The sequence below is a fragment of the Pholis gunnellus genome, assembly GCF_910591455.1.
Source record: "Pholis gunnellus genome assembly, chromosome: 16".
Classification (NCBI taxonomy): Eukaryota; Metazoa; Chordata; class Actinopteri; order Perciformes; family Pholidae; genus Pholis; species Pholis gunnellus.
Genome location: NC_136543.1, coordinates 7414591 through 7438865, shown reverse-complemented (window position 1 = coordinate 7438865; position 24275 = coordinate 7414591). Strand labels below are relative to the sequence as shown.

Sequence of the window (24275 nt, the reverse complement as noted above, 5' to 3'; positions counted from 1 at the left end):
TCATATCACATGACCTTCTTCAGCACATTCAGGAGTTTTCCCAGTTTTTGTGGATTTGAACGTTCTATTTCTCTCTACACAAATCTTAAAATCAATTTATTTTGTTAAGGGACCAGAATTGATGATGTCCGATTATACAATTCCATGACAAAGCTGACAAACTCGATCTACTGACAAAGACTGTGTCATGTGATTAAAAGCTCCAAAACAGCCACTAAATGGACCTCGTGACGAGAACCTGTTGCTGTTTCCAAGTGTTATTGCTGGAATCGTGGTTTGTGATACTTTTATTGTGTTCACACCTACATGTAAATAATAATATATTACATGACATACACAAGCATAAAGCTGATGTTGAGTGAGCGGGTGGTGCTTTAGTGACTTGCTTGTCGACAGGTTGCACTGATACTACAAAAGACATGACTGGTTCCAGAGATTTAATCCATAAACCAATCCATAACTGTCTCTCTAATTACTGATTCTGTCCAGCATCTCAGATCAAATGTCACCTCACAATGTCATACAGGTGACATGCAGATCGCAGCATTAATGGGTTCATGCTGTGGCAAACCAGGGGGAAAAGCTGAGCAGACACAGCCCAGGAGGCGGATCCCCAACCTCAGGTTGGGGGAGGTGATAGAGGGAGTATACTACCCAGTGCAGGTGCTGCAGCCACTAGGCACGTGGCAGTGGTCACACCTGCAGCCCATGAGCTAATTAGAGGGAGTATATGTTCACAGGGCTGAGCAGCAGCAGCGGAACAGACTGGGCAGAAGAATAGAAGGATCTCCTGAACCTCTGGAGAGGAGCTGCAGCAGACAGGAGGTAACTCAGCGGACTCACCTCACCTCTCTCCTCTCCTCTCCTCTCCTCTGCTCTGCCCAAACAGGACGGAGGAATCGTCTCCCACTGGGTGTAGACCAAAGGCCAAAGACCCCGACCGGGAGGAACCTTTTGTTGAGTTTGACCCTATATCCCTTTACCCCACCCTGCTTATTAAAGGACACTTTTTGTTATATGGTTACTGTCTCTGAGTCACCTGTTTTATCTCTAAATCTTGCCTCCACGTCCCCGGGTTGCCACAATGCATAAAGAGCCAAAGCTATATATTTACTTTCACTGCTCCCCTCATGCTTTTCTTGTTGTCATTGTGCTGAATCGTAATAACAATAAATACCTCTTTAGAAATTAAAATACATTAAAATACCACCTATGAAATTACAAATCGTTATTCAGGGAGAACTCAAACGATAAAGTGAATCAAGTCATCTCTTTTTCATTGTCTTTCATTTCCTCAAGTTTAATATTTATATGAACTACAGGAGATGAAAACAGTTCAGAATGCAGCCTTGCTGCTGCGCTCTACACGATGATTACAATAATTGCATGTACTGCTGACAATCATTAACAGGACATTACTGCCGGTGGAAAGAAATGGCGCCTTCTCTGTCTGTTCTTTCACTTCTCTTTGGGAGTTTAAAGACCTTCTCTTCTTCGCCCGTCTTAAGGATTAGCATCTGCTGTTTCTATAGCAACAGCCTTCAATTAACAGACAGCCAGGACCTCGCTGTTACTGCCAGCAAGGTGCTAATTGATACTGGATTTCACGTCGCGAGGGGTAGGGGGTTGAGATGAGAAGTAAGAGTTGTGTGCATGTGTGTGTGTGTGTGTGTCGGATGATGGGGGGAGGTTAGTCATCAGCTTTAGGATGTTATTAGCATTGGGACTCTGTTTTACACACACACACACACACACACACACACACACACACACACACACACACACACACACACACACACACACACACACACACACACACACACACACACACACACACACACACACACACACACACACACACACACACACACACACACACACACACACAGAGAGAGAAAGAGAGAAAGAGACAGTATTTGCATATACTAATTATTGTGATTTTGATTGGATTTGATTTTCTAATGGCTGTGAGAGAGGTTGCATCCTTATAGATATTAAACTTACAATAGTCTAGTCCTCTTTGTGGCTGCATACAAACTGTCTATGTGTGTTTATGTTGGTATACACTATAACTGACAGCTGCAACCAATTGTACCTTGAAGGGAAGCTGTGTGTCATGAAGAAAGGCTGCAGATTCATGCTTTAAAAACGAACAAAACATGAGTTAATAGATTATACTTGTAAATTCCCCTTTTCTGCATGTTATCTATTCTGTCTGTCTCCAGTTCATCCATTTTCAGTCAGTCTGTCTTCTTCTTCAGGTCATGACATGAAGAAAATACAAATAATGAAGGGCCACAGTCACTCCAATGGCATCTTTTCGGAGTCACACGCACAATAGTGCTGTGATTTGCCATGAGCAGGCTGCGCAGACTTCACACTTTTGGTGTGATAATAAATTAGCACAAAATGTTCCATAAATGTTCCATAAAGCTAAATATATATATAAAGCTTTATACGCAGTGAACGATGGCATCTACAGTAAAGCATCATTTGCACACAAGCCAGTCTGCTCTCCAGCTGACCTCACAAAATGAGCAGCGCTTAACAAATGGGAGGATGTAAATCTCCTCTTGCGTATGCCTTGCAGCAGAATTACAGCAAACTGGTTCAATTAAAACGAAGAATGAGAGCTGATTATATGGAGGAGAAGGAAAGCAGAGTGGCAATACTGCAGACAAAACTAAATTTATACCGTCGACAACGTGTCCTATTTTTAAAGAGGTCAGAATCATATTCTGGCCCCTGTCAAATTTGTTTGTTTTTTCATTACTCAACTTCACAGGTTTTTTTTCCCTCCGTAATGATTTGCCTCCCTGCAAAGCCTGAAAATAGAACAGAGGAGAATTGCACTTTTATCATCTTGAGAGATTGCTGTTTCTGTACCTGCAAATCACGACTATATTTAGACAGCTAAATGTTTGCCAGAGGCTTTAAAACAGCATGGGTTCAAAATCCATTTCTACTTGTAATGTCTCTCTTCATGCATATTGCCGCATGACATTTAAAGTTGTATTTCACCATTCTAATGTGTTTATTTGCAAGGTGGACTGGAAAGAAAGAGAAATAATTGCCCATCTAGTAATTTCAGTTTGCATGATTGTGATTTCACTTTTAGGTGCTGATGTGATTTTCGTGCTTTAGATATCTGCAGGAGAAGTCGTTTGTTCTATTGGACTTCAGAAGAGCCGTGATTTCAACTTGTATTTCACCGTTATAACGAGTCTGCCTTCCAATAATCAAGGATCGGATTCTTCATGTAATATAGTTTTGTTTTTATTAGAAATAAGTCACATTCATTTTGTGCTGTGAAAACTGTACCAATACAGGAGGTAAAACAGAACACAAACAATGTTGTGACAAGGAAATACAAATGGGGATTCAGTACAAGTAACTCGAGGTACGATTGGGACATGGGACTTTGACAGGGAAGGGAATTTGGCTGGTAGTACATACTATCGAGTTACTGACAAGGTTATCAAAAACACACTGTTACAGAGACATAAGGTTCAATTACTCATCGCGACAAGGCGAAGAGTAATAACAAATATCCTGAAGCACAGTTTATATTCATAGGCTATCATTCATTCTATACAAGTACAATTATCTACTTGTCACAGAGAGCTCCAAATATGGAGCCTTGCGCTAACAAATCTCTAGTGAATAAATTCCTTGAATTACTAATACAGATTTGTTATACAATATTCTCAGAATGCATCTATATGCTCTGTAAATATGAGGAAGATGGTATAAAAGTGTGGAAACATTGGTAAGAAAAAATTCGGCCTAAATCATTAAATCAGTCTTGCTTGAGCATCAAGCACCCATCATATTGCACTATTTCACACTGATGGCGGAAAACACAAATGTGTTGAAGTCTCGAGGACCTGGCGCTGCAGTGGAAGTCATATCAGCGCCAGGAACCTCTGCTCGGTCCAGGAGTCCTGCAAGGCTGAGAAACAAAAGGGCACTGATGAAAGGTCTCGCTGACCCCTTGAATCCACATGTATGACATGGAAGAGCCTGCATCTTATGCCAGCTGAGAGGGGCTGGGTTTCCAACCGGACCACATCTCCTCACATTTCGACCCAGCGTTTCGCCAGAGTGCACTGCTCTTCCTGTGTGAGAGTCTGTGTTCATCCTGGTGCTGGTGTTTTGGTATTGAAGTAGAATGCTGGAGACACCAGGACATTTTGGGTAACGAACCAACTCCATCACCGCTCAGTATGTTTGTCCCGATGCAGTCCACATGGGCTCACAACACGTTAAAGATGCATTGAATCTTTTTTTTTTTTTTTTTTGGAGCCTAATGCTGTGGGTCACAGCACAAAAACAATATAAATTGTGCCTGACAGTCATGAAGGGGAAGAAGAATCTAAATATAGACTATAAAGTCAATAATGACAATAACAATGCTAATCATAACACTGATGTTGGAATGATCATTGGAATAATAATAACCATGGTGAAAACTGCAGTGAGACGCTCCATCAGTATGATTACGCCTGCTCTCCAGAAGAAGAGTCATTTTCTCAGTACAGAGAGTCTCATGGAAGAGGTTCATTTTAGTCTGTTTGAAGAAGTTCCAGGTGTGAAGCAGAACAAACTATGTGTGCCCTTCAACCAAAGTGCAGTGTGTTGGACTCCAAGCATCAAACTGGTCCCTTATGCTCTTTTGCCTTGTCCTATTTTGGAAGGTAAGTTGGCTGGAAGAGGAGTAGCCAAGAGTTTGCGGTTGTTCCTCCGGAGAAGTGGGGAGGACACGCCGCTTCACGTCAACTAATTTTTCTCCAAAGTTCAGTTGAAGGAAAAAAAGGAGCACAGACATGTTGACCACATCTTCTGAACCCAGGCTGAAGAGATCAGGAAACTCCCAGTGAAGCGGTAATGGAACCATAGCCAGTCCCGGTCAATGGAAACCACTGATCGCTCCGCTAACCCTCTGACATTCAGAGCACTCTGACACAAGATGCTCTAAGTCCGCACAGAGACGCTACATTAAACATCCCACCACACCCACTCCTCCAGCACTCCTTCTCTCCTTTCCTTCCTGCTTTGGTTGAGGGTTTGAAGACATTGATTCTGGGACCTACTTTCTCCCATCCTCAGTGTCCTCTACTCTATCCATACAGGATCACATTCCTAAACCAAAAAGGTGAACGAGGTGAAATCAGGTGGCTTCTCTGGCCCCCTTCCTCCCCCTCAGACCTCTGTCTGCAGGTCGATGATGTCCTGCCCCACCATAGGGATGGTGGTGCTGGCCTTCTCCCACTCCACAGAGTGCAGCTCCAGAGGCGAGGCAGCAAGGGGCTCCAGGTCTTTACGCACCCATGCAGGGGGCGACTGCTGTATTCCCCTGACTCCCTCCCATGGCCTCTCCAGAGGACCCTGCTGTTTGTCCTGTTGAGGTAGAAAGAGGAGGCACTTTAACATGGTGTCAGCCATCAGCCCATAGAAAATTCCTGATTTAATCAAAATGAAATGGGCTTCATTACATCAGAGGTGATTTTCTAATAATGAAAGCAATTTGTGTGATTTGGGGAAATTATTCCTCCTTGAGGCAAAGTGTAATATCTGATTATGTGTCTGGCAGTAAAATTTGAGATTGTGAGTTTGTATATAAACACTCACACTGTGGTTCGTTTTGTCACTTCCTCCTGAAGACACACTCCATCTCACAGACTGTAAGAAGGAAAGGAAGAGAATACATCCTTAATCAAATGACCTCAAAGTAATGACAACCACAGTTTAATACACAAATCACTGGTTGTTTTATAAGGTCATTATTACAACAACAAATGTTGTTTAACGTTAGCATTGCCTCTGTTGTGTTTCCCGTGTTTTCTTCTGCATCTCCTGAAAATGAATGCCTATGCAAATGGATGATCAGCATCATATAATGATATGTTACCTTGCTGTCAGAAGCAGGTGACTCTCTGTCTTTCTCAGCATGATGTAGCTTCCTGTTTAGGTCCTGGAACATGTTCTGGTGGCGTTTCTTTGTGTGCATTATTTTCTGGAGAAGACAATGAAAAAAAAAAACGTTTTACTCTCAAAATATAAATGCTTGCTATGAAACATTCAATACACATCACATTCCATTCATAATGTTTTTAAAAGCCAGATTCTAAACAATATTTACCTCAAAGTCCAACTCAGCATAACGGGATTTCTGTCTCTGCAAAGACAACAAACGACACAGAAAGTTGGTTTAGTTTCAGATAGATGTTAGAAACATTGCGCACAAATGCATACAACAAGTCTTCTGCAAGAGGTCACACTATTCCATCTCCTCTTACCTCCAAGGAGCTCATGGACAGCGTGGAGATGGTCTCACTCTTGGACATCATGGAGTTCATGGACTCAAAGGTGTTCTCCAGGCTGCTGTGGGTGATGTGAGACTCACTGGACATGTTGTGAATGTTCTGGATGGGCGAGTCTCTCTCCGAGTACGACACGCTGACCTGGTCAAGGGGGATGGACTTGATCCCGAAGGCAGCCTGGGGCTCGGCAAAGGGCCCGCTGAGGTGCATTAGCCTGGCCTGTGGCAGCTGCTCCACGCTGATGTTGTATTTCATGGGGTCATCCTTGGGCTTGGACCTCAGGGTGGAGGTGGTGTTGGGCATGAGGACGTAACTGCTGCCATCGGAGAGGCTTCCCTCGGCCTGAGCCCGAGCGAGATCGGCGTCCAGCTGCTTGAAAAGCTCCCCCTCGCACACGTACACGGGTTTCCCGCAGGATGGGTCGACTCCTCCCACCAGCCGGCTCTTCTCTCTCTTCAGGGTGAGGGTGTGGCTGGAATATTCGGGAACTGCATGCATGTGGCTCTTACTCGGGTTGGATGGCAAAGTGTGGAAGTTGGAGCCCATGGGAAGAGGCAGCTGAGGTGGAGGCATTTTCTCCTCAGAGGAACTCTTCATTCCTTTTAAGAGAAATGGTACGAGAGAGTTAAAAAACAATAAAGAACCACGTCACGCCTGAAAGATTGGTCAAATAAATATGTTCTCTTTTTATGCATGATCAGATGTTTTAAGTGCAAGGCTCACAGAAATTGAAATGCAAATGGGAAAATGGTTAAGAGCATGAGGAAAACGCTGTAAAATGTAAAAGGGTCCTCACCTTGTCTGCTTGAATCTCCATCCTTTTCGTTGTCAGACTGCTGATAAAAGAATAAAAAAAGTCTATCAGTGCATGAAATGTATTTACATATTCATTTTGGGATAAAATGCAAGAGGTACTCAAGACATTAAAAAGGCAATAAGCCAAGAAATTTACCATAAGCTGATTGTGGCCATTGTGAACGGAACTGCCAGAGTCTCCATTGCCGTCGTCCTTGCGGTCGACCACTCTGCACTTTACAGCTTCTTGAACCTAATGGACGGAGGGAAAACTTCAGGAAATTGCACTCAGATCCCAGCTCATGTGACATCATCAAGCAAAACAAACCACTAGAAACAACATTCCTTTTTATTTACTTCATCTCGTCTGAATGTTTTTCCTTACCTCTCTACGGAGGATGCAGTGAACCATGACAATGATGAAACCCTCCAGAGAGTCGAAGACGGCAAAGAGGATCTGGAAGAGGGCAGAGCGGCGGTCGGTGATGGCCAGTACGGCAGACATCCAGGTGAGGGCCAAGAGGGGCAGAACCACGCAGGAGCTCCACAGTGATGCTCTGCAAGAAGAAAAACAACAGATTAGAATCAAGGGACTTCTGTTTCTCTCTATTCCCTCCTGTTGTTTGATTGTGAGGCTTGATATCAAAGCACATCATCAATATACCTGTAATGGCACTGATGAGGGCGATAAGCGCAATACTCTGGTGTACAGAGAAGATCAATAGGACCTACCCTGCTCTCTCCTTCAGCTTCACATCGGTGATGCCGTCCTTGGATACCAGCTTGTTGAAGACCAGAATACCAATGACCATATTCACCTGTGATTGCAAAAGGAAAAAAAAAATGGATGAGACAATGTAATAATAGGTAATGCATTTATACAAGCAGACTAGGTATTGTGATGGATCGGGACGCGAAAGTCAGAAAACGTACCAAAACAACAGCTGCAGCAGGGCCAACAAAGGAGTAGAGGAGTCCGCCCTCAAGAGACAGCCAGCAGCTACAAAAGAGAAGGAGGAAGAATGTTAATGCTTGTGCTAAGGGAAGAGCTTTTCAGAATAAATGCAGAGAAGAGAGACAGCCCGAAAAGGGAAAAAGGTTGAGACTGGACTCACTAGTTGACAGTGCCGTATCCCTTGGCTTTGGTGAAACCCACAGACACAGCCACCACCAGTGCAGGAAGGCCTGTAAGATAGAAAATACGCAAAGAGGAGGGGGACAGTTAGAACCCGAGAAGATCAAAAGCTTGCAAAAAAAATGATGCAACAGGAGGTGGAAAAAAAAGAGAGACAAACAGAAAGAAAGGTGCTCTTACCCCAGCCTAAGCATAAGAAGCGCTTGCGGATGATGCGGTTGCGCAGGCGACCAGTGACAGCCATGTAGGACTGCCAAGCTTCTGTCAGCACCCAGCAGAAAGAGGAGAGGAAAAAGAAGTGCAGGAGAGCAGCAACGAGAGTACACACCACCTGTAGGAGCCCAGAGGGGACGAGGGATAGAGAGGAAAGATGAGAAATCTGTGTCATTGGCGCTGCTGCTTCCAAAATCCCCAAAGCAGTGAGTTTCAGAGAGGTTTAAAAGAGAGGTTAGGATAGGCTGGAAGAGTGCCTTACCTTGTTGCGAGCTTGAGTTTGTCCGATGAGAATGAGGGCATTGGAGCATATAATGGAGAGGCAGAAGTTGATGAGGATAACGGAGCGCTCGGAGCGGATGTACCTGGGGTTTTGAAAAGGGAGAGGAAAAGGTTTAGGGATGAGTGGGTAGAGGAGAGAGAAACCAGAGTGTGCAGCGTATAACATTAGAGGCCAACATGGCGGACTTTGCTGGTAGGGTTACTTACTTCCACACAGAGACGTAGATGATGATGAGGAGCAGCAGGGTGAGAGAGGAGACCCCACAGCCAACGATGAGAGTTACGGACGGGAGCAGTGACTTGTCCATGATCTACAGAGAGGAGACAAGACCAAATATGCCGGTTAGAGGTGATTACAAACACACACACATTCATTCAGAGGGGAAACCAACACTGAGATACACACACACACACACACACACACACAGAAACACATGCGTGCACTAGCGAAGCCTCTGGGTGTGCGCTATCTGGAAGAGCAGACAGCTCCCTGTAGGCAAACCGTTGAATGGCACAATCAGGCCACGGCTGAGGCAAGGTGACCCCAAGGTGAACGTGTCAGAAAGATGGAGCGGCAAACCAAACAAATGGTCAGGGTCAGTGCATATCTCCAGCGAGCTTTTGAGTCAGCAAATGAGGAGAGGAGGATACTGCACATATATCTCTCTCCACTAAGCAAAGAGGGGGGGGGTTGTTAAATTCCCAGGGGCAGTTCAGGGCGGGGGGGGGGGGGTCTAATCATAGACGGACATCCTGAGCGCCTCTTTTTCTCTCGCCCTTAGCTGCGTTTCAGCATTTTCTGTGCCGACCAGTCGCTCCTTGCCCGTCTCCGCAGGAGTGAACAGGTGGACCATTACCACCTGGGCATTAATCTGCCACCACCTGCCCACCTGCCCTTCTGATCTCTGACAGCAGCTTAGCGCCTGCCACTGCCAGCGGCGGGGACCGTCCCATGTTTCAAACAGCCGTTGCACCGAGTCTCTGGGGGAGGAAACCGAGGAGGGATTGTCTTTTGCCCCGTCTTCCCTGCTGCTCAATCATCTGGAGGGCCGACGGGTCACTGCTGCACACACAAATCTCAGCTCCTCGAGACTTCACAAAGCCGTCGCTGCCTGGCTATCACACCTACAATCCCCCAGCAGCTAATTGTGTGGTTTCACCGCGCCCATAATCCTCATCCGTCTCACACCTACTCTCGCGGCTTTAATACGGTTTTGAGTTAATCTAACACCTCTGATCATGTTGTCATCGCCGCGAAACGTGCGAGCTGAATGAAAATGGTTCAGGCTTCAGATAATTGACAAATGTCTGATTGCATTTTTGATAATGCATTGAGGGTGGAAAGAGGGGTAAAGGGCTAAGTGGCTCCAAAGGTGAGTGAGAAAATGTCCTCAGATCTAATAAATCTGCAGGTATCAAATCAGCACAGATAGAGGGGGAAGGAACAGACACTGCATTGGCCTTCATTTGATTCATGACGGCCATAAATCCTCATATTGCAAGCGTATGTGAAGCCTGGCTTCACATACGTTTGCCATTGTTAATAGAGAATTTAAATGGTGCAATTCTGAGCCTCAAATGACTGTTTCTCTCCACCTCCATATGTGCTCCACATAGGCTTTTCTGATACCCAAGCACAGCTGGTGAAGTCCGGCCCACGGCAGCCAAAGACTAATTTAGTGTGGCAAATTTGTTTCAAAATCTATCCAACTACATCAGAAGCGCCCCAAAACAGATGGCAGATAGCAGTGAGCTGTCTTTTTGCTTCAGCCTTTACTGAGTCTGGGGAGAGAAACAAAATAACAAGGGCGATACAGTATGTTCTGTTCCCTCTCTTCCCAATCTCTATATCTGGGTTGATGCTTGCACCATGGGCCTCAGAGTGAAATTCAGACAGCCAGTTTGACCTAAATATGAAGCCTGTCTCCTGCCTGTCCTTGACCGAATCACATGTTCTCATTTTAAACAAATGTGCAGAGAGACCCGTAACACAGATTGTCTGCTGTTTTTTGTTATTGTAATTGATTAACCCAGTGGTCAAGGGCATCTGTTGTAACTGTGTGGGCTGCTCCCACTGGACCATCATGTTTCCAACACACATGAGGCTACAGGACTCCTGAAATCAGACCATATCGAATGAGCGCTAACACACTGCAGTATCTGACTGTTTTTCACACCTCCTTTCTCTCTCTCTCTGTCTCTCGCTGGTGTTCTTCACAGGGCTTGTAGAAAGACGTTATTGAAAATGTCCCCGACACACATCAAAGGATGGCTAGAGAGGTGGAAGGAACCATCTATGCATTACCAGACGTCTGTCTCTCATTGGTCCGCCTCTCTGACATTTTCAGCCTCTCTGCTGTGGCCGAAGAGGAAGAATAAGGAAGGGGGGTATAGGGCGGTTGGGGGGGGGTGGATGTAATCGAGAATTCAGAGATATACTGGCAGACTGGAATGATTGGCGCAGCTGCTTTTTTACTGTTGCGGGAGGTTGAAAGGAGGGGGTATGTGCAGCATATAACAAATATGGGAGGCGCTGTCCAGACTGGCAACAGCAAGACAAATCAAATCTTACATTTAGACAACAGGTTGGGGGAGAAAGAAAAGCAGTAGAGTGGGCTTAGCAGCAGAAACACTGCAGTCCATATTCATGAGTTGTTTCAGCACACTAATAAATAAAGGAGACAATTAACAAAATGCACATTTAAAATGTACATTTCCTCAAACTAACAGACATCTGTTGATTGTTTTGTGTGTGTGCAGCAGTCAGATGCACAGCGGAGATGGACAGATCATTTCCTCTTTGCTGGGGGGCTGTTCACAGATGAGGTGTGTGTGTGTGTGTGTGTGTGTGTGTGTGTGTGTGTGTGTGTGTGTGTGTGTGTGTGTGTGGTGTGTGTGTGTGTGTGTGTGTGTGTGTGTGTGTGTGTGTGTGTGTGTCTTCAGAATCTCAGTTATCAAGAATCACACAGGCCGAGTTTGCGCTGCAGAAGCCGTTGCCACGGCAACTGGAGAACGAGCAGCTCTCGAGCCAACACAGTCTACGGGGAACATTACACATTGTCTTTGCGCATGAAACACATCGATGCGTAATGACAAATTTCGGCAAATAAAAGCATTCGGAGCACACAACATTCCCCTGCACTAACACCGTTTACTTAATTTGATATACATTAGTCAAAAAGCATGCATAATGAGAAATTAAATAGAAACCCTGATTGCACAATAATCTAAAAAGTCATTTTGAGTGATTGAATTAAACAATTGGGGTTCAATGTTAGATATTTTTCATGCAAGCAACTGCATTCGCTATTTCCCATAGGTGCGATCAGATGTATTTAGTCGATTATGCAGCTGATTGCAAGCAAATAAGCACCAATTAACGCGCTCGTGCACAATCGACACGCCAATTTGCAGTTCATTACGTCTTCGTTTGAAAATAACGAAATGCAATTCCTCCATATCAACATGTTGCTCGGTTGTTTCCCCTCAATATAAACATTCCGGCTGTAATTCTCCGATCGGCAGAACCTGCACGGAGACAAAGAGCTGCTGGCAGGCAGCGCTACAGCAAACCGCTCGAAAACAACAAGTCCCGTCCGTTCTTCAATGCACCGCATTCCCACGCAACACCGCACGAAACATTTAAGACGAACAATTGACAAGAAAAACACGATCACATTGTTAAAAGACAGAAGACTTACCGAGTCGAAGTTGACGCGCGCTAAAATGGCGAAGGTGGAGAGCCTGTCACACACGCATTTGGTTCTGAATGAATGAACGGGGACCGCTCTGCAGCTCCGAGCAGACCAAGACCCAAGCAGAGAAGAACTGCACAGGGAAGGAGTGGGAAAGGATGGGTTAGGAGAGGAGAGATCTGACAAATCTCTCATGTGAATGTCACATTGTTCTCATATATAGGCTGTATGGTGGAAAACACATATTTAGAGCATGGCCCAATGAGAGTTGAATATTAATTAGCCCAGTGCAGGCAAACACACATTGTTATATACAAATGTAATACTTCAATATTTGTGATCCAGTGAGAGAAAAATAAACATTATTTCCAATTAACTGCATCTCATGCAGGAAAGCCTTGATGGTGGCTTTTCACATTTATGTGATTAATAGCCACCTGCACCATGGTTAATGATGATAGGCCTTCATAAATCTCATTATTAGCATAATCTGGATAATTTATTGACACAGGCAATCTTTCCTCAGCAGACATGAGATGATTGGCAACACTTGGCCTGTGCACTGGGGGGGACAAAGGACAACATGTTCCCTCTTTTGAAAAAAGATGGTGGGGAATGTGAAGAGAATCTCCTTTCCATAGGTCTTCCACAATCTACACTCCAACTGATTCATGATTGTATTTATGCAGTCTATAACAAAATAGAAATGACTTTTCACACAATACAGCTGTCACGATTATCCTCAATAATACTGTGCCAAGCCCGATCAGACAAAATGATTCAATGATCAATAAGTGCTTCAATTGAGGCCATCTTTTAAATGAGATGCACTTATAGTCTGATGACACATCAGCTTCTACAAATCACTGAATCCAACACATTTTGTTCAGAACTTGTTCTGACTGAGATCTGCTTTTGTGTGTGAACAGCGTTGGCAGCAGATGCCAATGAGCACAGAGGAGGTCGAGGCCATGAGCGGCACCCTCAGGCTCTGACTGACTGGTGAATACAGAGGGGCATCATAGCCAGTAGGTCCAGCCTGGTGCAGAGTGTCATGGGGCGCTCAGCCTCGGGGCAAAGGCATCGTGGCGGTTAACTGGAATGGCGTCTAAGCAGGCTTGGCTGCACAGTTTAATGTGTGTTATGTTCGCGCTGTCGTATCAGGCAGATGGGTTAAATGTTGCGTGATGCAAAGAAAGCCAAAAGAAGCAAGTGTGGCCCTGTAAATGGCTCCATATCTTTTGTCACAAAAAGCTGCGGAGCATTTTATCTGGATCCATCTGGTTAAAGTTCATTGGCGGAGGAGATAATGGAGCACTTCCTGTTATCAGACATATGCGGCTCTGCAAAGAAGCGTTGACCCCAAACTCTGCCATCAGCCAGAGCTTCCTCCTCTCCACTGTCTCTATCCTCCCATTAATCACATCCGCTGTCAAAAATGAATCTAATTTGACTAGAGGCACGTTGCCCTCCATGCAGTGGTATAATATATTCTCCCTCAATTCATTTTTGCTTTTGCTTATGTTTGGACTCTGGTTATGTAAAAAGGTGTGTGTGTGTGTGTGCATTTACATTTGTTATCTGTCCTCCACAAGTGTACAACACTATCTAAATGCTAATGGTCCACCTGTGTATTCTTCAGGAGGGCAGAGTGGACCTGGGGCTGATTGATCCAGGCCAGCAGCTCCTGTCATAAATTGTTCAAATGCATCTAAGCATCTTTAAAAACTCCCACGTGCCAAAGCCATTAACCCCGGCGGTGAGATATGAACATGGCTTAGGGAGGGGCTGTCGTTGTCTTTAGATTGACACTCTGCAGTGTGACCTATACGCACGCTGCGATGGGTTTACTCACTGATGTATGTGACGAGGTTCGAAGTGATGCCTATGTGTTTTTCCCTCCGCAGGGTGTGGTTCATTTAATGCGATGCGGGAGACTGCTACATCGAAGTGAAGTGCCACTCAATGAGAACCACTGAGGATCACTGAGGTTGTCATTCACTTGCAACTGTGTATCATGCAGTAAGTATGTCAGACAGCCGAGGGAGGCCTAGTGCTTCTGGCTTGGAGAGATGGGTCAACATGTTGTGGCATTGCTTTGTCCTCCTTGTCGGCAACGATTGACATGAAAAAAAGGATGAAACACCACTGCTCTCTCTGAGGTGAGTGTAGTTCTTGGCTGGGGGTTACATGTTCATATGCAGTGACAGATGCATGACTGATGTCGGCTACAAGTGAGGAGACAAACAACAACAAACAAGTGTGGCTTACAAGGCCACCCGGGACAAAATATAGATGGTTGGACGCACGTTCAAGGAGAAAAACAACTGTGGTCAACACTTACGTTTCACTCTCGTCCCATGAGAGGCATGTCTCATTCATGGTGCCCTAAAAAAAAACAGAGAGGCAGATGGAGAAGTCAGTGTGAGGAGTCTCTGCAGAAAAGGGAAATGTGTAGGTTGGGGTTGGCGTACTAGACACGTGCTAGATGCAACAACTTGCTGCCAGCCACCTGCCCACAATTCTCGTCACCCTAACTGTAATGCACGCACAAAACTAAAAACAGCTTGTTCTTGGCTTGCAAGGACTAATTACTGCGCACGATTTCTCATCATCGTCAACTGGCCTGTTTGGTTCAGCTGTGATCTTTGCCGGGTTTCAACCGACACAAGTATAAGTAAAAGTCACAGTGTCACTGCAAATGTCAACAGAATGTCAGGCTCCGTGTACCGCGGTGAGCAAACACCCAGAGGGGGGTTGATATTTTTCGTAGGGCTCCATTAGATTGGGTAACCATTAGGGACTTACATTGTGGAGGTGGGGGAACTCGATCTCAACGGGGGTGGACAGCAGAGCCTGGGTGGGGTTGACGATCACTGTCACCACCTTGGAGTTGAGGAGGGTGGTGTTGCTGCGGAGAAAGAGAACATTACACAGTCAGCGTCGTCCATGTGAGTCATCATGGTTGAAGGAATATGGTCATGGTTTGACATGAGCTATCTGCAGGGCCTTACACTAAAAAAGTGTAAGCGAGAACACAGGAGTAAATGTGCAGTGAGTGGGGCGCCATCTGGTGACGATATCATATATTTCATGGAGGGCCAGTTGCATGTAAAAGCAGAGTAATCGAATTACCTCTGGAAGGACAGAATAGAGGCGAGGTTTCTGTAGAGGACGATGCCGGTCACAAAAGCCTCGTTGCCATCTGGAAAGACCAAAAAGTCAGCTTAGACTCAAATTCACAAGACTGCACATTGGTTGACGCAGAAAAAAAATGACGTCTGTCTAATCTTACCAGCCTGTTCAATGGACAGAGCATCACGGGACACTGAGATCTTCTCCTCAGAGGTCCTGACCCAGTCCAGCATGCCCCTCCAGCCCTTCACGGGGAAGGTGAAGTTGGAGCTTGTGGTTGTCGGGCGCTTGTGGATGCTCAGCACTGAGATGGACAGAGATAGAGAGGCGGGGGGGGGGGGGCTTTGTTAGTGAGCAGCATTTAGAGGTCACAGCTTTTTTGTACACTGTGTTAGTTGAAGAGTCGACTAATGCCAAGGACATTTTGGTTTGATGCGTCATGTGTGTGTAGTCATTCTCAATTACATCCTGTGAGAATGTCACCTTCACTGAGATCAAACAGTCACACAAGCCACAGAGAGTGGCTCAGAGTGTGAAGTTTACAGTTATTTGCAGTATTTGACAGATTGATACGTTTGTGTAATAGCCATGTGTGCAATGCAAAAGATACTTGCATAACATTTTGGAGATGGCACAAGTAATATGGTGTCGCTGATGGACTGTCAAGAGTGATAACTGATGCATTCTGCTGCTGCCTATATGGACTCAGATTCTCAAGCGAGATTGAGATTGATGCATTCTCCGGCTGGTGAGGGGACAAATCATCCTGACTAGACATGAGCAGAGAGCAGCTGGCAGGGGAAGTGAGGGCTCACCTAAATTCTCGGTGACTTCGTAAATGTCCTGAAAGCCGCTCATTTGCATACCGATCATGTTCACAGAGTCCTCAACAAGGCTGAGGAACTGCTTGATGTTGGCACCCATCTGGATCAAAGAAAAAAAAGAAAAGAAAGGGAAAGGAGGAAAAGTCAGAAAGAGGGAAAATGGGTAAAAAGCAACAGGGGCTCATCCATGATATGCAGTTAACACAATTAACGTAACTGAGCCCTTAGGCAAGGCTACCGTTTATTGACAACATGCCCATATCTAGATTTCCTTTTCTCATGTCAGTCCAGCTTGTACGTTCAGTGCACTCAGCAGTGGAGTGAAAAAATAAGAAAAAATAAAAACACACCGCTTGCTGCTATGCAACCTCAGAACTTCCTTGAGGCCATAAATGGGCAGACTGTTGAATCATACTCAGTTTCTTTTTGTCCTCTCCCTCTCGCTCGGTGGAAGGGAGGGCTGTCTGACGTGCATGTCTCTGACGCAGAACTGCAGCGATGTGGGCGCGAGGCGTGTGTTTGTATGCGATGTGCTGTCCGTGTCCCCTTACAACAGCAATCGGTATGTGGGATGACACGGAGACTCACAGATTGCAAAGTGGGCGTAGTGATTCTCCCTGATTCAATCGCACTCTTTATCCCTCTCTCTCCCCCCCCCCCCCCCTTTCACCTTGAAGTGTTCTCTTGTCGCAGAGGCCTTTGAAACTCGCAATCCAGTTTTCAATTTGTGCACAAATATGTGTTTACAATGCTGCAGTGGGAGTTTTTTGTTTGTTTAACTTTTCTTCACTTGCTCATCTTACTCGGAACTCTATTAACTGTTAGCACTGAATTTAAGTCCTAACCTAAGTGAATTTAACACTAATTTGATTTGAAGAAAGTACATCAACAGGTGGTCGAACAAGTCAAAGTCATGTTTAGTCTGCTGTAACTATAACTACTGAACAAATCTAAATAAAGAGCTGGAACTAGATAAGAAATTGCGCTTCAGACATGTAATTTAATGCTTTTAATGGTGTACTTGTCTATTCTGAGATCATTTTAGCTCTTGGTGGAGTGTTGATCATTGCAAGCGTACCAGTATTGATCCTGTCACATGTTTCACACGAACATTGCATGCACACCTTGACAACTCTCTCCCTGAATTTGTCCTGAACACAGTCATCCCATCGCAGGAACGCTAGCATAAAAGACTCCCCTGCTCATATTCACTCTGGATCTCACACACTCTTATTACGTACCAGCTGTGCCTCTTCCCATTTGTCACGATGCTCCTCCTTCAGTAAGTTGCTGATTGTCTGGACGTAGTTCTGTAGATCATTAAATGGAGGCAGAGGTGTAAGAAGGTACCAAATCCAGCTTAATTAGAAACTATTTTTGGTCAGAGAAGCATTATATTATTCACTGATATGTACACGTTTCAGCTTACCTCGACGTCAGCGTTACTCAATCTCAGTGTGGTTCCCTTGTACTGTTCAGTGGTGTTCTTCAGGATCTCCATGACAGCCAAGAGGTCTCCGCTGTACTTGGCCCCCTCATCGGAGGAGAATCTCAGCCGTGAAATCACCTCGGCGAGCCCGTCCACGCTCTGCCCCATCTGCGCTTTGGAGTTGTAGTCCCTTGACTGCAGAAGAAAGGTCGAGAGGTTAATTTGAATCTTTGACATTTGCTGGTTTGACTTCACTACTGGGAAATTAGCCGTATGAGGACACAACAGATGAGGCATTTAGCATTTTAATTAGGCTCCATATGCGGGGCATACCAGCATCTGAATGTTCTCGTAGTTCTTGGAGACACACTTGATGTAAGTTGGGCTCTCCCAGGAGGCAAGACCTACAGCGTCCAGGCTGCACCGGCGCAAAATCAGACCTGTTGATTGAGAGAAAGTACAAACTTGTAGTTGGCATAATGGGGGATGACAAACAGTCTCACATATAGAAATGAAAAACAGACAAAGTGTAGGCCTATCCTTGCTGTCTCTGTACCTGAAGCATCAGAAGGGCAGGCAAAGGCGGCCATGTCTCCGGCGGGGGTTTTCTTCCACACAACATCTCCGGTGTTCTGCTCAGGGCAGATCTCATGGGGCTCTGTAAAATAACAGGGATAAGGAGGAGGATAAGTACTCTCTTTCTATATTGAATAGTATTGTGGTGCGGCCACCTTTATGCATAGTAATGGAGTCACTAACCGGGGCATCTCTTCTCATTGCAACGCTTCTGCTCTCCCTTTTCACCGGGGCAAGGCTCTCCACCAAAGAAGGGCCCCTCACAGACTCTCTGTCTCTGCTGGCTGCCGCCACCGCAAGTCTTGCTGCAGCTGCCCCAAGAGCTCCACGCATGCCAGCGTCCATCAACTAAAGAGAACATTGCACACCATGAACTCTGCACTGTGATATGTCCAATTCATTTATCTTTTATTTGGAGAGTGACTCTTGAACAAGTGAATTTTGTTTCTTTTTTTTTTTTTCTTACCAGGGCAGTCTTTCAGGAAGCATGTGGCTGACTCTTTCCAGCTGCCGTGGCACTCGGAGCCCCCGTAGGACGGCCCGTTGCACTCCCGTATTCTCTGCATGGTGCCGTTAGAGCAAGAGGTGGTGCATGAGCTCCATGTAGACCACTCATTCCATGATCCGTCCACTGGAGGGAAGCAGAGGATACACAAATACACAAGAGCGTTACAGCGAGCCCGACGACAAGACGGACCTTCGGGCCAAAGGCATCACGGCACACTCACTAATGCTGTTAACGATTCAAAAGACCCACATAAGCCGAGGTTATGTGAAACAGAGAGTTAGAGCTTGGTTAAAGGCCCTTCAAGCAAGGCTGTATGTGCAACAAATGAAACAAAAAGAAACAAATGTGAACGAATAATGATTGATCACATGCAAACACTTTTCATATTCCAGATTTAATTTGACTTTGCAGATCCTCCCTTTCAGACACTAACAGTAATTCAGCTGTAGCGCAGAGAGACATCTGTTGATGGTAATTGTAACAAGGAAAGCTACTGTTGGATAGAAAGAGAAATCCCTTTGTGGAACTACTAAACTTGGTGTTGAAAAAGTCAGAAAAAACTGCAGCTGTGACTTCAAAAATGAGTCAAGTCCTTTCCGCACATGAGTAGGTGGCAGAATGAGAAAACGTCTAATATGTTGGGTGACCATGAGCACACCATGAGTCACCTGCAGTTATTACAAAGCCGCTGACTAATACCCAAAGAGGCTTTTATTCTGTCAATGCGTCAGATGTAATGTCAACCTGCCACTGCAGTTGCTGTTTGTGATGACGGGGATGCCAATGAGCGGCTTAATTGTCGCTCATTAAGAATCAGTTAGCTGAAGTGACAGTCAGTTGTCATGGAGTTTTCAACGTGGTAGTACAAGAAGAAACTGGAATTTCATGACTCACCAGGGCAGACGGCGATGTTGCAGAACTTGGTTTGTTTTGTAGGGCCGCGGCAAGGCTCTCCTCCATTCTGGGGCTGCTTGCATGTGCGGGTACGATCACGATAACCACGACCGCATGTGGAGGAGCACAGGCTCCAGGGGGTCCACTCATCCCAAGCACCATCCACTACACATCGGTAACACAGAGGGATAATATGAAGATGTAAGTTAAGAAGGGCAACTGCTTTTTTTTTATTTAGAGGCTGCACACAACAGGTACGTACATTGTTTAAACTCTCCACTAGGCAGAGCAGTCCTTCACACAATGGCACAAAATGCACCAACTATACAGGAGATTTACTTGCTTTTGGATCGCAGACTTTTTTCCCACAATCCAAATCTCAGTTAGTGAAAGTTCAAAAATGCCTCTCTGAGTGCTTCTCTTCATCTACTTTCCCCCTTTGACTGGTGCTGAGGGAAATCATTAAGGGATAATGGCTTTTCCCTCCATTGTGTACTTCAAAGACTGTCGAAATTGTTTTTCTCCTTTTCTCCCCCCGTCATGCTCAAATCTGAGAGGAGGAACCAGGCACTCACCGGGGCAGACGGCTGTGTTGTTGCAGGGCCGGTTCTCACGCAGTGGTCCCGTGCACTGGGTGGTGAAGGAGGAAGTGGCGCAGACGCGGGTGCGGCTCTGCCAGCCCTCTCCACAGGTGATTGAACATGCGCTCCAGGGGGACCACTCATCTGTCTTAGAATCTACTGTTGAAAAAGAAAACAACCAAAACATGAATTACAGGGTCAGCAAACCAGGCCCTCAACAGTTGCATTGCAGATACTGTGTAAAACATCCATTAACAAGACCTTCCTCTCACCTGTTTGCGTTGCAACAACTCCATGGCTAGAATCATCAGCATTCTCTCTCTTCAAACCGACGATGGCTCGCAGACCCTGGCTCCTGTTGCGCTCTTTGCCTGAGAGAATTGGAAAATTGCACGATTATTGCACTGAATCGGAGCAACCTGCAGCTGTGTGCTCCCAAGCTAATGACTAAATGGCAGGTGGGCTTACCAATGCAGGGCTGAGGGTTGCAGGCCCGTCCCTCTTCTACGGTTCCCTCGCACACGCTGTCCTCGGGCTGGCAGGCTCGGCTGCGCAGCTGAACTCCGCCATCACATTCCTGGCTGCATACTGACCAGCGGCCCCAACCAGCCCAGCCCTCTGCGGGAAGGGAGAAGCAGAGGAGAGATATTGAGCATGGTTGGAAACTGATATTGTTGCAAAAACACAGTTTTATGTGTACAAAAGAGTGACTCAGCAAATATCCTCCCTCTATAACTTCAAATATAAGGACAGGAAGTGAGTTTAATTTTTCTTATGTGCGGAGAAAGGGCAAGGATGATTCTTTGTGCGCACAACGAGCACTCGACAGATGACTCATTTGAAATGGTGATTGTTTGCCTTTAACCACTTGGTCTGAACCGGTGCAGAGTGGTGTGTAAGGCTGACAGGTGCATTGCTATGACGACCACAAGTGCTGCACTTAGAGCTCCGCTGCCAGCTGACTGTGAGGTCTTTGTGCTCTTTCCCACTCCCCCCCGACCCAACACACAAACCTCTATCCCTCCCCAAAACCCAGATTCCTTGCCAAGCGTTAAATGAAACATGCACGCCTTGTACAAAATGGAGAGCCGGTGATGTGTGCGGTCCAGGCAGTCTTGCCAATGAGGCCTGAAGACGCACAATTACTCTAGCACCTTTGATTGACTTCTCATTACTTTGTGGCGGCGGAGTGCACATCCTCCGCCTGTGTCTTTGCTCTACAGACATGGATCATTATCCTCAGCATCTCCTAACACTCAAACACGGAGAGAAACCCCGGGCTGGAGACCGCCTGCAGAGCTGTGGTGTCCTGGAGAACATGATCCCCCTTATCCAGCCTAATGGATGTCATTACAATAACACAGCAAATGGAGGGGGAAAAGACTTTCTGTTTGTTTCTTTAAAGGTGGGATTTTTGGAGGATTTAGTTTTTCTTTCACTGTCTTTCACATGTTACTTAAGTTCACTCTAGAGGTAAATAACCAAACATGTTAGAAACTTACTGATGATTTCAGCATCGCGTTCGATGTCACGGGGAACAGTAATGCATTTCTCAACGTAGACACCGCCTCTGTAGCAGCTCCCTGGCTTCCTCTTTGGGGCTTCCCAGCACTGGCAGGGTGTGTTCATGATGCCACAGGGATAATCGTGGGTGCTACTGGACAGGCACTTCTCCAGCCACTGGCACAGCATCTGGCAGGCAGGCATGCTTGGGTTCCTCTTCCCCACGACCAGAAACTCAGCCTTGAACTCACTGACATCATTCTGCCCCTCCAGCATCTCCACGCCGTTTCTCGAGGCCACTTTGCGGATCTGCAGGAACTGCTTGCTGGACTCCAGGTAAGTGACAGTGGTGGATGCGTCGCACAGCCTCACGACCTCGTCGAAGCTCTCCATGCCCAGATAGGTGCGGGAGGTCTCGATGAAGGAGTCGAACTGGAAGGTCTTGATCTGGCGGGGCACGCAGGAGTCGGTTGGCTTGGTGATTTTCATGTAGACGTTGTAGCGGCGAGGATCAGGGTTCTGCAGGGTCCAGGAGCATGGCGTGGAGTGCAGGGTGGTCGTCGACGAGAATACGCCAAAGAAGCGACTCTGTTCCAGGGTGGCGCAGGTGGCAGAGGCTGGGCCGGAGGGAGTGCAGGAGGTCAAACCGAAGAAGAGTAGTACGAGGGCCACACAGGGGCCGGTAAGAGCTGACCACGCCATTGGGTCGGCTTATATGGAGAACGCTGTCGTTCTTCTTTCTTTGATTGCTGGTTTGACGAGGTCTTTTTTGATGCAAATTACTGCACTTGTTCTTTTGATGTATCTATGAAACCCCTCTGAAGGACTGTTGTATTTGTAGGCTTTAGGGAACCAGACAGTCTGTATCAATGAGGGAGCTGCATGGAAACAGGGGATGAAAAAGAGGAAACAAATCTGTCAGAGTGCTCCAACATCTCAATAATCCAAACAAAACTATACACATGCAGGATAAGAGCCCTGCAAATGAAATGCATTTTTTGCCCACAATATTCATGAGATACATTTTAATTGCACCTATTGTTGAACTGATATTCATGCATTAGGGATTTGCCGCTGATCAGTATCATAGCGTTTCGGGGCAGATTCAGTGATCTAAAATGCCCAGTTCTTCGGGACATAATTGCTTTAGCACTGCAATTACAGTCCTTCACAGCAGGCTGGTATTTCCAAGCTCTTGCTCTCTCCTCCCACACACCGAACTGCGAATCGTGTGCGTCAGTCTGACGTCCACAGAAGCATTGCCACTGGCAACCACAGACGCCATATTAGTTCCACTATTTGTGCAATGCACTCCTCCTATTGAGCAGTAAACTAGAGAAATAGTTACTAAGTATCCATGGCGCAGTGTGAGTGCATACACTGCAGTGGCACCTCAAATTGCTTTGGAAATATTCCCTGCATTGCCTTCTAGAGTGCAGAGTTAAATGAAATATGCATCTAGAGTGACAAATGACGGTCACTCTTGCATATTAACTCAAATGCATGCAGGGTAACGAAGATGCATCACTAAAACCTACTCAAATGATACATATTCATGCACGAAATTCAACCTGCAAACTTGCTTTATGTGGACTTCCCTAAATCTCAGAGAAACTCTGAATGACTAACCCTGTCTGCAGAGAGAGAGAGAGCAGAGTCAATATCAGGATCTTTGTACCTGACTGGACTGGCTGAAATGATGTTGGATGCTCCTTGGAGCACAGAAGAGAGGAGGAAACACTGTTGCTCAGCAACATCTTTCACAGGCAATCAGGATTCTTCCTTCTCATGTTTTCTGTTTTATTCTTTCCTTTGTCACTGATTTCTGTCAGCGACACAGACAGTGATGTCTGCATGAAGGAAGACGTTTATTAATGCTCAGCAATAAATGCCTGCGTGTTCTGTATGTGAGGCTTGATCACAGAGAGGGGGGGGGGGGCATTGCACACAGCAGAACAATTGTCACCTACAGCGACATTCACTGTGAGAAGCACCTGCACTTTTCAGGCACATAACTCATAATTATATTCCTCACATCCCTCCCTCCCTCTCTGCCTCGCCTCTCCGTGAGCAACACAGCAAAGACCTCTGCTTTGTGTAGGTGCTCACCCGCCTCCCAACAACCGGAAGCTCCATGAATGGGCATCTGATGAGGCACACTGTGAAAAAAAAGAGGTCCAGCTGTCGTAGGAGAACTCTGTGTTGCTCTTCTTTCCTCTCGCTTTTTCCCTCCCTCCCTCCCTCCTGACCTTTCTGTCCCTTTCTCTTGCTTATCCATTTGCTGTCGTCAACAACAATTCTGCAAAGCAGGCAGCCCAAAACGTGGGCCATTTGTTGTATGGAGACAGGGTTTATTTTTTTTGCAGATTCGGTGTGAAAAAC

The 24275-nt window shown here is 46.0% G+C and overlaps 1 protein-coding gene across 1 annotated transcript; it reads right to left on the bottom strand.

Annotated features, from left to right (window-relative positions):
- Positions 1–5202: 5202 nt before the first annotated feature.
- On the bottom strand, positions 5203–22595 carry LOC306708372 (adhesion G protein-coupled receptor B1-like; the record flags this gene model as incomplete). Its single annotated transcript, XM_079176204.1, has 31 exons — positions 5203–5400; positions 5632–5682; positions 5912–6016; positions 6143–6178; positions 6300–6922; positions 7120–7159; positions 7276–7371; positions 7504–7675; positions 7851–7936; positions 8052–8118; positions 8234–8303; positions 8434–8584; positions 8729–8831; positions 8956–9059; positions 12450–12576; positions 14788–14831; positions 15252–15354; positions 15579–15648; positions 15739–15882; positions 16394–16502; positions 17644–17712; positions 17832–18026; positions 18165–18271; positions 18388–18489; positions 18591–18755; positions 18874–19038; positions 19810–19974; positions 20385–20549; positions 20663–20761; positions 20859–21008; positions 21893–22595. The coding sequence occupies 31 exons, from the start codon at positions 22593–22595 to the stop codon at positions 5203–5205; spliced, it is 4584 nt and encodes a 1527-aa protein (XP_079032330.1).
- Positions 22596–24275: the final 1680 nt, after the last annotated feature.